Genomic DNA, 18,721 nt, shown 5'->3' on the forward strand with positions numbered 1-18,721 from the left:
ACCTAATTTGCTCATTGTATTTGTTTTAAAATTTGAATATATAATCAATAAAATATAAATTGTAGACTTATAGATTCTAATATTTATCCACGCTAGAAAAACACGTTTGATCGCTTCAGTATGATAATAGAGCATATAATCTCTTTTATAATTTGTAACAATATAGTTTTTTTAGTAATGTATAAAGAACACTTTTACCAATGTAAATCATTCTCTAAAAAAACCACGTATAAGTTTTACATGAATTAATTTTTTTCCTAAAAGTTAAGTTTCTCGGCATTACTTTAATGTTTTTTATTGCATTCAGTTTCGATTCCTCATACAAAATGGCTACATATTTTAAATAAATTAGTTCTTGATTTTACAAAAGACGCGTAACTTGAATTTGCACAGTCGAAAAATGTATGGGACACAAGTTTAGCGCAAAACTTCTGTACGGATAGAAACCGTTGGCAGAAAACTTTCGATGTAGTTATTTTGACATGGTTTCCACTTACTATGACTGAGAGTTTTTAAACAAAAGGTACCGTCAAGTGGGGTGACTTTGATAGGTTTTATAGCATCTTTGCAAACAAACTCATTTGTATAAATTTTTTATTTGAATTTTTTTTTTCGATATAACGTTATACCTTTCCTTTATAGGATTCCATTAAATATAATTTTTTTTTTTGGTTTTAATATATACTTTTTTAAGTCAAAAATGTCATCAATCCCAATCCTTCGTTGGGGTTGACTTTGATAGTTCATTATTTCTTAAAAGCTTATTAATTAAGCCATCTTCACAATGCCATAAATACATTTTTTTGGAGTTTTACTAAATTACAACATAATTTACAAATATATTTTTAAGATTTTACGGGTAAAATTACAAATTTAGACAACAAGATTTGTTATCGAATATATCCACGAAATGGACAAAAAAGCAAAAAAAAAATAATTTAGTGTTAATATGCTAAACATAACAATATAATGTATCAATAGCACCATTAGAGTAATTGTAATTAGCAGGTATAAGTGAATACTAACAAAAAAAAAGTACTAATTGTATATAAATATTAAGTACAAATGTACTTTAATAGTTAAACTCCATTTAAAATAAAAAAAGATACCAAAAGAAAAAAACCTAAAAATCAAAATTTCTGAAGATTTTACAACAACTGGTGTTAAAACCGGAATAAGAATTAGTTGTTCTGTGTGAAACCTCTAAATTTTTTAAATGAAAAGTTCTGAGTTCAATCATTTAATGAATATTTCTGATATCTTCTGATAAAGTATCCGATTCACTTAACAGATTTAATAATATTTTATACATTTGCAAACTCTAGTTGATAACTATTATTCGTCTTCGGTGGTTGAAGATGTTGCAATATACTCGAGAAATGTACAGCAAAAACAATGTCTTCTGCAACAGGATAATTAAACAGATTTTTTGGATCCTTCTACTTTCCTTAGGAACCTCATATTTCTCATAGGTTCTTCTTGATTAGACTCATTTAAATTAACATCCCTCTTGTCATTACTTTCATTGGGATAACCACTACTACCAACTTCAATGTCATCTAATTCAGATAAAGATTCAACATCTTTTGAAGCTATTTTTGATTTTTTGCCTTTAATTTTTTGGTTTTTGGATTTTTTCTGTTTTGATCTTTATCTTGTTTTTTGGAATTGAACCCTTGATTCGTGATTCTCTTCTCCATGTTTGTAAAATTATTTTCCATCAACTTTCAAGGGTCTGAAAACAGCAATATCAAGCGGTTGTAGCAGATGTGTGGCATTTGAGATTAAACATGTAAACCGGATATTATTTTCAAAGCATGCTTTGATGATATCAGATGAGAAATGTGAAGTTAAATTATCCCCAAAAACAACTTTAGTTCCTGTATGAGATGCTGTTTCAGGAATAAAAGTTTCCCTGAACCAACGCTCAAATGTTCTAGAGTCGAACCAACCAGATTTTGAACTGTCGAATATAGTTCCAGTTGGGCCAACATATTTCCATTCTATGTAGCAGTTTGCAGCTTTATAAACAGCTGCACTCCCACAGTACATAATACTAATAGCTCCTTTAGAATGCTGCATTTTTCTTTCTACGCGTTTAAGGCCAAGTTTACAAACTACTGTTTTGGAGCCTAGATTATCAAACACATTTGTCTTATCATAATTGAATATATTGGTATTAGGAATGTCTTGAAGTGTAATGGATAACTCATCGAATTATGAACATACTGAATTTCGATCAGTTTCAGCTCTTGCTGGTTTTATGTTATCAGCAATTTGAGCAGTCAGATAATTTTAAACAATGAAGGATTTTATCCAATCAGGGCCAGGCAAGTTATTTTTAAATTTTAAATCAGTAAGACCCATTCTATCTAGATAGTCTTTTACTAGCAGACGTATATCCAACTTATCCATAAGTAACTTCCTATCTGTCAGGATGCTAATAATTTGTTGAATCTTTTCTTCGATATGAGCTGTAATTTGGTCTACCCTCCAAAGTTTTTCGTATGTCTTAGTTTACTATTGTTGTACAGAGTACCATATGGTATACCATATAACTTGGATGCCTTAAAAATCAATATTCTGTTAGTTGAAATATCTAACAAGGCATTTAGCATGGCTTCTGCTGGATACAATGCATAGGATAGATTACCTAGTTTACGTTTATAAGTTCTCATGAATTCTTCTGCAATTCTTCTTGTGATATTTTTTTGTCCTAATGTCTTTTTTAACTAGAAATAATCGTTTGAAACATTAAATAATCACAATAAGATTGAAGTATTGAATATTGAAAATTATTTGAAAAAGTGAAAACAAAATTGTTTTGAACTTTCTGCAAATGGAATTGGGATTAACCAAAAATGAGTGGTATATTACAGTGGTATTATAACTGGAATATACCGCTTGAACATCTAAGTATAGATTTTTAGAAAAAAATTTATTCCATAAAATCAAAATCATATGTTTTTTGGCATTTTTTGGTACATTTAAAAATCGTTGTTTTTTTTTTTAAGTCATGTTAATCCCAACACATTTGCACAAGTTAGAACCACTTCACAATCCTTAAAATTTTAAAAATATAAGCAGAATATAATAATGAAAGAGTAATATACTAGGAAAAAAAAAAAAGTACTAGAAAAAAAAAAAAAGTTTCTTATTTTGCAATCACATCTCCAAATCAATACTTTTGTAACTAGCAGGCAAAATTATCAGTCACCCCGGTTACGGTAACGCCGTGCTTGACAAATAATAATTATAAGTTTGCCAATGCCATGCCCATACAGTAGCGATTCGTCAGGTATAATCAACATATGCATCCTTTTTTTTTTTAACAAATTAATTTTATTTTACGCAAAATACAGTATAAAAATTGAGCATGGTGTGATCATTTCACCCGACCTTAAAATGCATGATCAAATAACTTAAGCGACAATAAAAGCGCAAAGAACTTTGGGCCTAATTAAACGTGTATTTACAATCTTTGATGTTGAATTTGATTTAAAGGAAAAGGTGAAATCACTATATACAATATTCGTGAAATCGCTTCTTGAGTTCGCTATACCGACATGTTCGCTATACCTATATGTAAGCGTTCTTTACAACGGAATAATGAGTTAGAAAATGTGCAAAAAAGAGCAATATTATATAAAAGATATTTATAAAAAGACTATAAGCAACGGGTATAAGAAAATTGTAGAAAAGAAGAGCAAGAGGAAATCTTATACAACAATACAGATTTAAGCACAACGTAGACCAAATAGGTTGGTACAAATGTCTACAATCGACATCATTCTTGACTTGTTCAGGCCCGGCTTTTAAGAGACGGGACATCAAATACAGGTTAGAAAGCGAATATGTACCGTCATATTTATCTATATATAAATCTTCACCAGCCTAGTTCGTAATAGTTTGAAATTTGTTATCAATTAAAATTAAGGCAAAGGTCTTACGCAAGATTGTTTAATATTAAAAATATATAAATATTTTAAATAACTTGTGTCTTAAATTGTGTGGGCTGTCTATAACACGGTGCAAGTATAGTGTTATAGACATAAAATATCCTCTTGCTCTTCTTTTCTCCAATTTTGTGTATTTCGTGTTATAGAAATAATTTGTTTTATTTTCAAATAATTCATTATATTTAAAAAAAAATTGTAATTGTTATAGTATAATAAATATTACCATTGCTAAGATATATATTTATAAATAAAATATATACTTTTCATAATTGCCTTATTTTTGCCTATTTATTTTTGCTAATATATATATATATATATATATATATATATATATATATATATATATATATATATATATATATATATATTATACCGTATTATTAAAACGTCGCTCAAAAAGTTATAGCTATAATTATGTTATTCTGAAAATTTTGCTTAAGCAAAAAAAATTATTTTGCTGATAAAATAATTGACTCAAAAACTTTAATTAAATCTAATTCAAATTTCATCTTACCAAATTACCGCATAGTTAGTCAAACACGAGGAAGAGGTAAAAAAGGCGGAGGTGTATATATATACATAGTTTTGTAAATATTTTACTTTTTGTACTATAAATGTATATATATTGCAATGGTAATTTACGAAAAATGATAATTCCTATTCAAATCGAAGTGTTTCTTAAGTTATGTAAGTTTTTTTAATGTATTTTTATATTTCCTTTTTGTTTCCTTGTCTTTCCAACTTATTAAAGTTTAATTGCTGAATTCAGACATATTCATCTAATTTAAATGTTGCAATTAATCCTACATAAATAATGTAATTAGTACTTGTGCATTTCTAAATTTGCAAGTATAACTTTTTTTAATTCATTATCAAAATGATTTCATGTGATATTTGTAAAGTTTTGAAGTCAGAATGCCATAAAACCTCATATTCTAGAAATAAAGTGATTTTTTTACTACATAACCTAGACACTGATATTCGTCAAAACATTTTATGGAGATCTGAGTTGCGTGCTTGTGAAGAACTATTCAGGATTTGTAATCACCATTTTCACAACTTTGAAAAAAGATTTGAAAAAAAAAGGCAATTGTTTTGATGTTTATAAAGTGCATAAAAAAATGAAACAAAAGGTAATTAAAAATCAATAAAAAAGATTGGTGAAGATTTAGAAGTTCATTATGGAATAAGTAATTTGCGTTTTATAGATAATTTTACTGCGTCTTATTCGAAAACAGATCAAAGTAAAGCATCTGATTTGGATAAAGTGACACTATTGATGAAAGAAAAGATAAATGCTTCTAACTATAAAAATAAATTAAAAATTCTCACTTTAACTCCTGAATCTTGGTCTAGAAACTATGCTTCTCAGTGTGTGTATGTGTTTATCATCAAAGTGCAGTTCTTCTTTAATATGCAATGAAATGGGATATAACTTATAAACATTTAATGAAAAAGGTTTGTTTTCAGTTATAAGTGTGTTTAATGTACGTTACAAGTTAGGAAATCTAAAAAAAGATATCAGTTTATACGGAAATTAAATTTGATATTACTTATACTTTTAATTATTATTGTCATAATTTTAGTTATTATTATGATTATTTAATGATTAGAATAGAAAATTTAATAGTAAATTATAGTGAATAAACTTGTTTTTTAGGTGGTTTGTGACATTTCAAAAAGTGTATGGTTCATAGATGTTTGAGTTGCCCAGGAACAGATGTCTTACAGCTATTTCTTCTTGAAGAGCTTGAAGAACTTGATTTTGATGATGAGTTAAGTTTTAATCAATGGCAAGGTACTGACAGGACCCAACTCGTCACACAAACTGAATGTGTTGAAACTTATATAGAGTTAGTAGTGAAGTGTACTGATGAACTAACAGCTCACTCGTATATCTCTAAATGCCAAACAAAGTTTCTTAAAGATTTAAAACTCAAATTCAATGAAAAAGAGTGTATCGTGATTTGTGACTTTTTTTAGAAAATTATGAATTTGTTGTGCAAGATGAGATCCAAAGTTATCATTGGTGTAAATCTGGATGTACCCTTCACCCAGTTGTTTTATACTATAAAGTAAATGGTATTATTTTACACGAATCATTTTGTTTTATGTCTGACGATGCGATACACAATACCTGTTTTGTCTATCAAATTCAGACTATTTTATGTGATTGTATCAAAGAAACCTTCCTTTAATTTTCAAATTGTATAACTTTTCTGATGGATGTGGAGGACAGTATAAAAATTATAAAAATTTTCTAAATCCATGCTATCACTCAGAAGATTTTTTATTGGAAGCGGAATGGATATTTTTTGCAACCAGTCACGGCAAATTTTCTTGCGATGCAATAGGCGGTACAGTAAAACGAACAATAGCAAGAGAAAGTTTGCAACGTCCAAAGAAAAATAAAATACTAACAATCGATGCAATGTTTGAATTTTGCACTCAAAAAATGCTCACAATAAAGTTCTTTAAAATTGATAAAGAAACTATGGGTAATGTTAGAGCTACGCAAAATAAACGATTTGAGAAGGGAAAAACAATACCAGGAACTCGAGGATTTCCTGGTATTGTTTTTCCATTGCATACCAGTTTCGAAAACATCTATGTTATATAAAAAAACTAGTAACAACATAAATCCAAAATCTATTAATTTAACTAAAAATTCAAGTTACCAAAATTTAAGTTTGCTGAAAAGGGATGATTATCGTTGGATACCAATCATCAATGTAATAACATTAATAAGTGCACCAACAATAATATCAGACAAATACGAACTTTAAAAAAAAGATTTTTACAAAGTTAATAAGTATATATTTGTAAATCAATAATTTTTTAATGGATATATTATAAAAAATTGTATATCAATTCAAGTATGCATCCTTTTTGTTTATTTTGAATACTACGATAAGCGAAATATACTATATTTGCTTTATTTGTAATATTCTTCATTTAATTTTTAAACTATGTATTTGGCAGAAATGATTTTTTCACACAATGTTCTTCAAACATACAATGATCTAATTTGAAATTTTAGACTTAAAAAATTTACCGCACACCTAAAAATTTTACTCGGGCAGGTGTCCATTATTTTAACATTTATAATTGATATTTAGGTACTTTTTAATGGTAATATGAGTTTTTTATTTATATATTCAAATTCCTCATCTAGAGATTAACTTAGTCACTTATTTTTAGAGTTCACACGTTTAAAGACTTAGTTTTAAAAGGAGAAATATAAATTTAAAAATGGCGGAAAAATGACCAAAACAATAATAATAGCCAAAACTAAAACAACCATTACTCACGAACCGTTGGGAGTTAGACCTTGAAATTTTGGGATTTATCTAATTTATTTAATGTACTAACTATGGTAAAAATATAAAGAAAATCCAAGGACATAGGGTTGCATTTAAAAAAAAAATTGGTTGTTTTGACGTGGAATTACTTTAATGAAAAAGCTAAAAACATTGTCATTGTATTCGTATACCGTCCTCCGAGTGGTGCCGTCAAACCTTTTGAAGATTTTATAAGAAATACAATAGTTAATAATAATAATAAAAAACTATGCATTATTGGGGATATAAATTTAAATTCACTAACTAAAAAAATCTAAATGCAAAATCGTTTTTTGATATGCTTTTTAAATATAATATATACCCACTTATTAATAACCCAACTAGGATAACAAAAAGTTCAGCAACTGCGATTGACAACATCCTTTTAAACCACTTTTTAGAAACGTCATTTGAAACAAGAATATTTAAAACAGACATTAGTGACCACTTTCCAATCTACATTAAAATTAATAACCTTATTATAAATTTGACGACTCGTCCAAAAACAATCGATTTAAAAAAACGCAATCTATCAACGTTAAATAACAATAACTTCTCGCAAACACTATACGAAGAGAAATGGAAAGAAGTCTATTTATGTAAAAATACTAACGAAGCATACAATGCTTTTTTCAATAAATTTTTAAATATATATAATGAAACGTTTCCTTATGAAATAATAAAAACAAAAACAAAAACACTAACTAACCCTTGGATGAACAAAACTCTGAATTAAAATGTTCAAGAAAAATGTTCAAGTAAAATGTTCAAGTAAAATGTTCAAGAAAGAAACAAAAACTCTATAACAAATTTCTCAAAAATGGAAATATTGAAAACGAAAACAAATATAAAAACTATAAACATTTTTATCAAAACTTACTTAAAAATTAAAAAAAAAAATTTTTACAGTAAAAAAATTACTGAATGTAAATTTGACATAAAAAAAACGTGGAGTCTAATTAATAACCTAATAGGTTGTAATAGAAGTAGCTCATTACTTCCTCTCAATATTACTATTAATGATAATAATATTCACTCCCAAAAATAAATCTCAAAAGAGTTTAACAATTACTTTACTAAAGTTAGTCTAAATTTAGCTACAAAAATTGTACCTCCCATTGATTCATTCAAAACCTATTTAAATTCTGCCAATAATAATATATTGGGTGATAGTGAATTAACGTTAAAAGAAATTGAGGAGGCTTTCTCATCTTTAAAACTAAACAAATCGCTGTGTTTTGATGAAATATCCAGCAATATTGTAATCTTAGATAAAAAACATATCATCAAACCTCTGTTTCATATAATGAAAATTTCAATAAATGAAGGTGTATTTCCTGATACATTAAAAGTAGCTAAAGTGTACCCAATCTATAAAGGCAATGATAGTTCTGATTTCTTAAATTATAGACCTATATCCGTATTATCTGTTTTTTTCCAAAATATTCGAACGCGTTATGTATAACAGAATTTATGTCCATTTCACAAAAAACAATCTTCTTTACTCTTAACAGTTTGGGTTTCAAAAGAATATTTCAACGGAGCATGCCATTATTGAATTAGTTAACCAAATAACTGACGGTTTTGAAAAAAATAAAATTGCACTAGAAATTGTTATAGATCTGTCAAAAGCATTTGACACAGTAAGCCCCACTATACTCTTAGAATTAAAATAATATTATGGTGTAACAAACAAAACACTTTCTTGGATAAAAAGCTACCTTACTGACCATAAACAATATGTGATAAACCCAGATTCTGGTACATAAAATATTCTATGTGGAGTACCACAAGGTTTAATTCTCGGCCCTCTTCTTTTTTTAATATATGTAAACGACTTCTGTAATGTATCTGTAAATTTAAATCAATTATGTATGCTGATGACACTAATTTGTTTATGTCCAATAGTGATATTAATCAGCTATATGGTGGAATGAATATTGAGCTGTTAAAAGTAAATAAATGGTTCAGAGCTAATAAACTCCCAATAAACGTAGACAAATCTCAATATACACTATTTTATAAAAAAACACAGGAAGAAAACCTGCCACCTAAATTACCTTTTCTTTCTATAAACAGTAAACAAATTAAAAAACAAGGATGTTTAAAGTACCTAGTAGTCTATGTAGATGAAAACTTATCTTGGCTTTCCCACATAAAGTACATAGAATCAAAAATTAAAATACTATTGATATAATGTATAGAATTAGTCATTTAATTAATACTCAAATTAATAATTAAGTCTTAAATTAAGATACTTCAGCTTAATTCATAGCTATATCAATTATGGTTACATTGCGTGGGCAAGCACACAACCTTCTAAACTTAAAAAGATATTAAGTGTACAAAAACATGCTTGCAGAATTATATACGGGAAAAACAAATTTGAGCATGCAAAGCCGTTAATGAGGGAAATGAAGATGATGAATGTATACGAAATAAATACATTTCAACATACGCTAGTTATGTATTATCATTTAAAAAATCTCACACCAAAAAACTTTGAAACAAAATTTAAGATAAATCAAAACAATAACTATTCTCTGAGATCAAACGAGAGGCTAACATACACACTACCTCGTAAATTAACTAAATACAAAGAATATAGTATAACATTTCGAGGGCCTAAGATATGGAACCACATTAAAAATAACCACATCAATATGGTGAAAACAGTTAATTCATTTAAGTTTTATATAAACAATGAAATTTTAAAATTAAATGACAGTTTCTAAAACTTAACAAATGCACTATCGTTTCTTTAATAAACATTTTCGTTTTTAACCTAATTTCTTGATATACTCAAAGGAATTCATTCCTCTTATTGTCTTTTTTTCTTTCTTTTCTTTTTCTTTTTTTTTTTCATGGAGTTTTTGTTCTTTATCTTTTTTATAATTCTATTTTTATTTTGTTTTATTTCATTACCTTATTTTATTAGCACTTTTAAAAGCTCACATAGGGGCTCTATGAAAAGACTCTGGTCATCCATATCTTCTTTGAGCTCCCGTTTGTTTATATAGATATATATTTTCTTTTTTATTATAGAATAGTTTTTTATAGTATTGTATAAATAGCAAAATAAATTAAAGTAAAAAAAAAAAAAAAAAAAAAAAAATTAAATAATCAAATCCAGCCCGTGTAGTAAGAGACAATTTTAGAAATTTTTTGATTGGAAGGATACAGATCATCTATTAAGAGGGGCTGTTTCAAATTTAATGATTTTGTCAGCCAAAAAGACCACAAGTTGAAATTTGTACCCTTACAAAAATACCCAGCGAACTTCCAGTGTAAGTTCACTGGAAATGTAAAAGATTACTGGAAATTCACCGAGTTCGCTGGGTTTTCGGCAAAGTTAACAACTTCGCTGGAAGTTCACTGGAAGTTCACTGGAAGTTTAACGAAAAACGTCATTTTATTTCCAGTGATCTAAAACTTTAGTGGAAATTTAGCGCTGTTTTCCAATAATCAAAAACGTCGCTCGTTTTATAACTCAATATTGATAAAACTTTTGATAACAGTTAAAACTTTCTTGAAATTTGACAGATATAACTGCTTGAAATTTTTTATTCCAATTTTTGTAATAAAGTAAACGTTGCTTTTTTGTATCTACAGTTTCAGTTTCTATTATTTTAAGTTCTACTCAATCTCCAAAACCACAGGTATGTTGTTCAGTATGTTCATTTTATTAAAGCGAATACATATTCAACTTTATAATTTCACAAAAATTTACCATTATAAATTTCTTTATTGTAGATAATTGAACATAATAGATAGTTATTGGATTTTAAATATATATATATATATATATATATATATATATATATATATATATATATATATATATATATATATATATATATATATATATATATATATATATATTAGGGTGTCCCAAAAAACAACATTTTTAAAATAATCTGCTCCCACCCACTAAATGTGTTCTATCAATACAAAAACACTAGGTTTAAAATTTTTTTGAATAAAAAATATTTTAAGATTTTATTATATACATATGTATATATATATATATATATATATATATATATATATATATATATATATATATATATATATATATATATATATATATATATATATATATATACATGTAAAAATATATATATATATATACATACATATATATATATATACATATTTATATATATATATATATATATATATATATATATATATATATATATATATATATACATGTAAAAATATATATATATATATACATACATATATATATATATACTATATATATATATATATATATATATATATATATATATATATATATATATATATATATATATATATATATATATATATATATATATATATATATATATATTTACATATATATATGAAGACCTCAGTGGAAAAACCGGCGTTATCACATTTAAAAAGTATTGAGAAAGTATGTGTTGATCATTAATAAATATCTTTATTTAAAGCAAAGAAAAAAAAAATTTTTGTATAAAAAATTACAAAATGTTTTGTTTTGAATAAATTTTAAATAAAATAATTAAAATATAAATTTTTTTAAATTGCTTAGTCTCATTTGCTTTAATAAAGACTTTTATTAATGATCAATAAATAGTTTCTTAATACTTTTTAAATGTGACAACGCCGGTTTTTCCACTGAGGTCATCATATATATATATATATATATATATATATATATATATATATATATATATATATATATATATATATATATATATATATATATATATATATATATATATATATATATATATATATATATATATATATATATATATATATATATATATATATATATATATATATATATATATATATACATACATAAATATATATATAGTAAGCCCGGAATACAAGTGTCGTATTCGACATTTTTTAAAAAAATGACTTATATATGTGAACTATGTATTTTTTGTGGACTTATTTTTAAAAAAATTATCCGATAGCTCAATTAAAATTTTTTCCAATATATCTCAGTAGGTCATTTGTCGTAAATGAACTTTTCATACGAAACGCTCGAGTTACATTTGTTGTACTTAGCGTAGACCAATAGTAGCGTTCTATTTGCTCACGTGACTTTAGATTAATACGTATATTCATTCACTTGTTTACTTTTAAACATTTGTTTTTTGTAAATAAAAAGTAATGCATTCCATTTGTTTTTTAACATTAAATTGTTTTTTTTTCTTTGAATTGAATGGAAATGTTCGGTAAATAAAAATTATTACCCGTAATCAAAAGAACTAAAGTATTTATAAATATATCGTTTTTTTGTAAAGATAAGTAACAAATATGGAATATTTTATAACAAATATGGAGTATTTTATGGCTTGTGATGCTGATAACCCGATACCAATAGTATTGCAGCCTAACCACCAAATGGAAGAAGAAACTTCTAGATATGTAGTGGAAGACCCTACTAATTCATCTTTTTCTTCTACTATCATTTCTCCTAACAATGAAAAGTAAATATAATATACTTGTGTACATAGATTTGATTACAATAAGTCTTGTGCTCGAATAGTTTTAAAATCATATTTTTTCGTTCAAAATAAGTTCTTGAAATTTATTTTATTATCATTAACTTTTATTTATTTATTTTTACATCAACTGTATTTATGCATTGTTTTTTTATAATATTCTAAATTATAGTTTTATTAACATTAATTTTTCTACTTTTAATAGGCAGTTTAACAAATAGTTTCCAATACAATAGATTTATTGTTACTTTAATTATATTTTGCAGAAAACTCACAACAAAAAGACAAAGAGAGATTGTAACAAGTGGAAAATAAATGTTAGAAAAAAGCAAAGGCAGTGTGGCAAGGCCTACATAGATAGAAATGGTCAAGAGAGACCAGAGAGAAAAGTAGGAGAAGCTTGTTCTTCAGTGTGTAAACTAAAATGTTTTGAAGTTTTTAGTGCTAATGAGAGAGTTGAAATCCATTCTTATTTCTGGAACTTAAGTGACACTAAAAAACTTAACTTTTATACTCAAAATATAGAAAGGTGGGATTGTAAAAGAAAAAAGTAAAAGTTTAGGAATTAGTAAACATAAGAAGTGTGTTTATAAATATCATTTTGAAAAGAACGATGTTAGAAGCAGAGTTTGTAAATTATTTTTTCTAAAAACATTAGATATCAGTGAAAGAAGAACTTACTATAATTTTAATAACGTGGTAAATAAAGTAAGTGGACTACCAAGGTCCCCGAAGAAAGGAAAAATGGGTTGTAGAAAAACTCCTAATCAAGTCTTGGATAAGATCAGAGAACATATAAATAGTTTTCCAACAGTTGATTCACACTATTGCAGAGAGAATACTAACAAAAAATATTTAGAGTCGTCATTAAGTACAATTAAAATGTACAGGTTGTTTATACAAACTTACCCAGAGTTCAATGTAAAAAAAGATGTTTATTATTCAACTTTTAATACAGAGTTTAATTTGGCATTTCATATACCAAAGAAAGATTTGTGTGATTTATGTCAAAAGTATAAAAACAAAAAAGATGATCAAAAAATACTGCAGCATAGAGAGAGTAAGCTATTAACTAGACAAGAAAGAAAATGTGACCTAGCTAAAGTTGCAAATGGAGAATACAAAACCACAGCAGTTATAACTTTTGATTTAGAAAAAGTATTTCCCCTTCCAATTGCTAATATTTCTGCATTCTATTACAAAAGAAAATTAAATTGTTATAATTTCACAGACCACTGTTCATTGAATAACAAAACTTATTGTTCACTTTGAGATGAATTTATGGCTGGTAGAGGTGCAAATGAACTTGCAAGTTGTCTTTATAAACTATTAAAGTTAATTATTCAAGACTGCCCTAATATATCAATTAATAAAATTATTTTGTGGTCTGATTCATGTGTTCCCCAGAATAAGAACTCAATTGTGTCTATGGCAATAAAAATTTTTCAAAATGAAAGCAGAATACCACTCATTGAACAGAATTATAGTGAACCTGTTCATAGTTCAGTACAGAATATTGACACTGCGCATAGTGTGATTGAGAAAAAATTAAGACATTTTGAGATTTACAGTCCTCCTACCTTATTCAAGTTACTGTCATCTATTGAAAAAACTTCTGGAGTAGAGTTGAAAGTCATACAAATGTACAAAGATGACTTCAAAAATTTTCAAACTTGCTTCCAAGTCTTTATATTTCCATAAAGTGCCTTTTGCAAAGGTAAAACTAATGTGTCATGAAAAACATCTACCTTTTCATATTAAATTCAAAAAATCGTTCTCTAGTCAGTTAATTGAAGTAAGATTCGTAAAAGGTACCCCTCAGAGAAAGAATAAACAAATACTTAAAGTTCTGAAAGAATTTCCTCCATTAAAAAGTGATTCAACACGTTTTTTGTTCTCAGATAAAAAAATTAATGACCTTAAGTCAATGATAAAATATTTTGATGGTGATGATCTTGAATTTTATAATACTCTTTTTAAGTCACAAAGTCTGAACAATTAAATATATCACTTTATAAAATGTTTTAATAAACGTATGTATTTATTTCTTTATTATAAAAAAAAGGAACAATAATGGAAATGGCTGTTTTTTATATTTAAGGTTTAAGTTATTTATATTATTTTTCACAGACAAATTAAAAGATGCGTGATAAATTAGTTATTTTATTTTTAATTATTTGAAAATAAATAATATTAATAAAAATTGCTTAATGTAAAAAAAAAAAAGTATAAGAAGATTAGTAATTTCTATATAAGAAGCTTGAAGATTAAAAACTGTATATTTCTGAATATAATGCCGATAAATTGGTTACCGAGAAAGAATTAAAGGAAAAAAATGCGAAGGACAGTGGAAATAAAATTATACTAAAGTTTTAAGTCATTGTTAGTTACAACGTAAGAAAATTTAACCTTAATTCCCTTACTATCAAATTAATTGCATCTATGACAATTGTATTCCGACACAATGTTCTGATTTCTAAATACATTTGTTGTATTTGAAAAACAGTGCTCTTAGTTACGGGAAAAGTTTTTATTTTTTTATTTTTTTAACAATTTAAACAACAACTTATATTGATTTTAGTCAACTTTGTTGAATTTCAACGTGTAACTGAATTTACATAAAGAGATTTTGTACTTTAAACTTTGAATGCAAATTTCTCAATTTAAACACAGTGTCGTATACAACACTTGTATTCCGGGCTGACGATATATATATATATATATAAATATATATATATATATATATATATATATATATATATATATATATATATATATATATATATATATATATATATATATATATATATATATATATATATATATATATATATATATATATATATATATATATATATATATATATATATATATATATATATATATATATATATATATATATATATATATATACAGTGTCGTATACAACACTTGTATTCCGGGCTGACGATATATATATATATATATAAATATATATATATATATGTAAATTATGTTAGTGTCTATTTACCAAATAGAGTACTAAATGTCTTTAAAGAACAGAGCAATAATTAATTAGTAAAAAACACTTATCTAACTTTTATCTTCGACTTTAAGTTTCACCATTGCTGGATCATCAGGAAGAGGAATTCTTCCTGATGATCCAGCAATGGTGAAACTTAAAGTCAAAAGTTAGATAAGTGTTTTTTTACTAATTAATTATATATATATATATATATATATATATATATATATATATATATATATATATATATATATATATATATATATATATATATATATATATATATATATATATATATATATATATATATATATATATATATATATATATATATATATATATATATATACATATACATATATATACATATATATATATATATATATATATATATATATATATATATATATATATATATATATATATATATATATATATATATATATATATATATATATATATATCAGTGCCGGTTTTAGCACTACCAGCGCCCTGGGCGAGAATTCTACAGCGCGCCCCTAGCTCAATTTAACCCCATTCAAAAAAAAGGCAAAGGGTAAAATAACCAGATAGTTTCGCCCCTTTATATTTGGCGCCCTGGGCCATCGCCCAACCAGGCCCTACCCTAACGCCGCCACTGTATATATATATATATATATATATATATATATATATATATATATATATATATATATATATATATATATATATATATATATATATATATATATATATATATATATACATACATATATATATACACACACACGTATATATCCGTATATATCTGAATAATTTTAAATGTATTTAAAATTAAGTGCTCAATGTTTTTCAAATTTTCTGAATAATTTTAAATGTACTAAAAATAAAGTGCTCAATGTTTTTTAAAGAACATAGCAATAATAAGTTTGTAAAAAATCATTTATCGAACTTATTTCATTTTACACTGTGTTTCATCAATTAAGACTCATCAGAAACTTTCATTAATTAACACTCGTCAGAATAGATATTTTGTAAGTTTTATAATTTTCAAAAGAATTTTGAATTATCGGAATAATTATAAAATTTAAATAAAATTATAAAATTTTGTACCGCTTAAACACCTTCATTTAACATATATATGCATTTGATATTTATATATGCATCATACACTTGATACAAAATATTATATATTATTTGTAATCTTTAAATTTATGTAAGTCTTAGTATTCATAATGTCTAAGTTTGCTGTTATACAATGGTCTCACAATGGATCTGTTGAATGGGATACATCTGTACTTATCAGGGATTTTCTTGTAAATAACAAAGAAGGTGATGTAAGATACACGAAACTTACTAATCGAGATGAAGGCCCCATTGAGAAGGGTAAAGTTATATGTGTGGTTGGTAAGCTTCAAATTTGAAAATATTATAAGTTTTTTTTGATATTTTATATTTAAAGTTATTAATTATTTCAATTGCGTATGCTTCCAGCATTTTAAATATTTCATATAATAACATTGTTAGTAGTCTTTTTTGTTTGATGTATTACAAACATCTGTTTTTAAAGATATATTTAACATTTATGAAATAGTAATTATATAATTATATTTAGACAGTTTGGAAGAAGCTTTATTGAAAAAAAGCTCACTTATCAAGAAAAAAAAAGATAAGAAGTTGCTAAACATAACAAATGAAATTGAGGTTTATATATTATGAAATTTACTTTGAACAAGATCAGTTCAAACTCTGGATAAAACTTTGTTAATTTTTTAGGAGTCTGTTAGAGTTGAATATATAACAGTTCAGCAAATGGAGTTATTGTTGGTAAGTTTATTCTACTAATAGTTTCATTTATAAAAATGGCTTTAACTCTTCAAAAATGGAAACTTATCGAAACCATACAATTTTGGAAAAGTAGACATTAAGCATAAACAAAAATTGATTAACCTATCCTGTTTATTCATAAAATATAACTTTGTGTTACATATTTTTACAATATCTAGAACACTCATACTATGGCATTAAAAGAAGATTTTGCTAAGAAGCTAACAACCTTTGTATAAAAAAATAGAAAGTAAGTAAACGGTCATTTGTATTCCAAATAAAATACTGACATAGCTGAGATCAATTTTGGCAAATCTAGTTTTTTTTAACAATAATAAGAATTTTATTATAAAATGTTTTAAAAGTTTTAAATGGAATTATAATAACTAAACATTTGTGATTTACTTCATTAGCTGTTTTATGATTATTACTAGGTTGTCCTAGTGTACTTCATTTTTCTTTTAGTCATTCACTGCTTGTGACCATTCAGTAGATTAAAATGCCCAACTGTTTTATATGACCTTCTGTTTAAAATACCCTCCGTTTTATAATGCCCTATATTTTAAATTGTATTTATTTTATTTTACTTTTAGGGTTTGTTAGCAAAGCAGAAGGTGACTTAGGCGAAGAGTTGCCAAGAAAGAAGGCAAAAATGTTGATTTCCCAACCACCGACAACCCATTCAAAACCATTTCTATTATACTTACAACCAATAAATTCACAAATACCACCTCCTTTATCACAAACATTACCAGTAACTCCTCCTTTCTCAACCCAAACCCAATCCAAACAATTCCAATCTTTTTCAACTAATGACTCCATTAATGATAATCCTGATTCCTTTCTTTTTCTTAACAATCATAATTCGTTTTAGTGAAAATTCGTTCCATTCAATTGACTTCAATCAACTTCAATCAGAACGTTCAATCAACTCAAGTTCATTTCAAACGCCTTCTCTATCTTTTTCACTACCAGCACAACTAAATTCTGTTCCACAAATGCCACCCCCATTGTTGCATTCACAACCAACATCGCTAACAAATTCACACCTTCCACTACCAATGCATTCACAACTATCAGAACAAGTACCAGTACATTCATTAGTTTACCATACAACAC

The 18,721-nt window shown here is 25.7% G+C and overlaps 1 protein-coding gene across 1 annotated transcript; it reads left to right on the forward strand.

The window, feature by feature from the left end:
* The first annotated feature begins 17,010 nt into the window (after positions 1 to 17,010).
* On the forward strand, positions 17,011 to 17,778 carry LOC136075101 (uncharacterized). The gene is made up of 3 exons (XM_065787368.1): positions 17,011 to 17,182; positions 17,391 to 17,479; positions 17,552 to 17,778. Exons 1-3 carry the CDS (start codon positions 17,011 to 17,013, stop codon positions 17,618 to 17,620), a joined length of 330 nt encoding a protein of 109 aa, XP_065643440.1. The 3' UTR covers positions 17,621 to 17,778.
* The last annotated feature ends 943 nt before the right edge of the window (positions 17,779 to 18,721 follow it).

Source organism: Hydra vulgaris, chromosome 01 (assembly GCF_038396675.1).
Source record: "Hydra vulgaris chromosome 01, alternate assembly HydraT2T_AEP".
Classification (NCBI taxonomy): Eukaryota; Metazoa; Cnidaria; class Hydrozoa; order Anthoathecata; family Hydridae; genus Hydra; species Hydra vulgaris.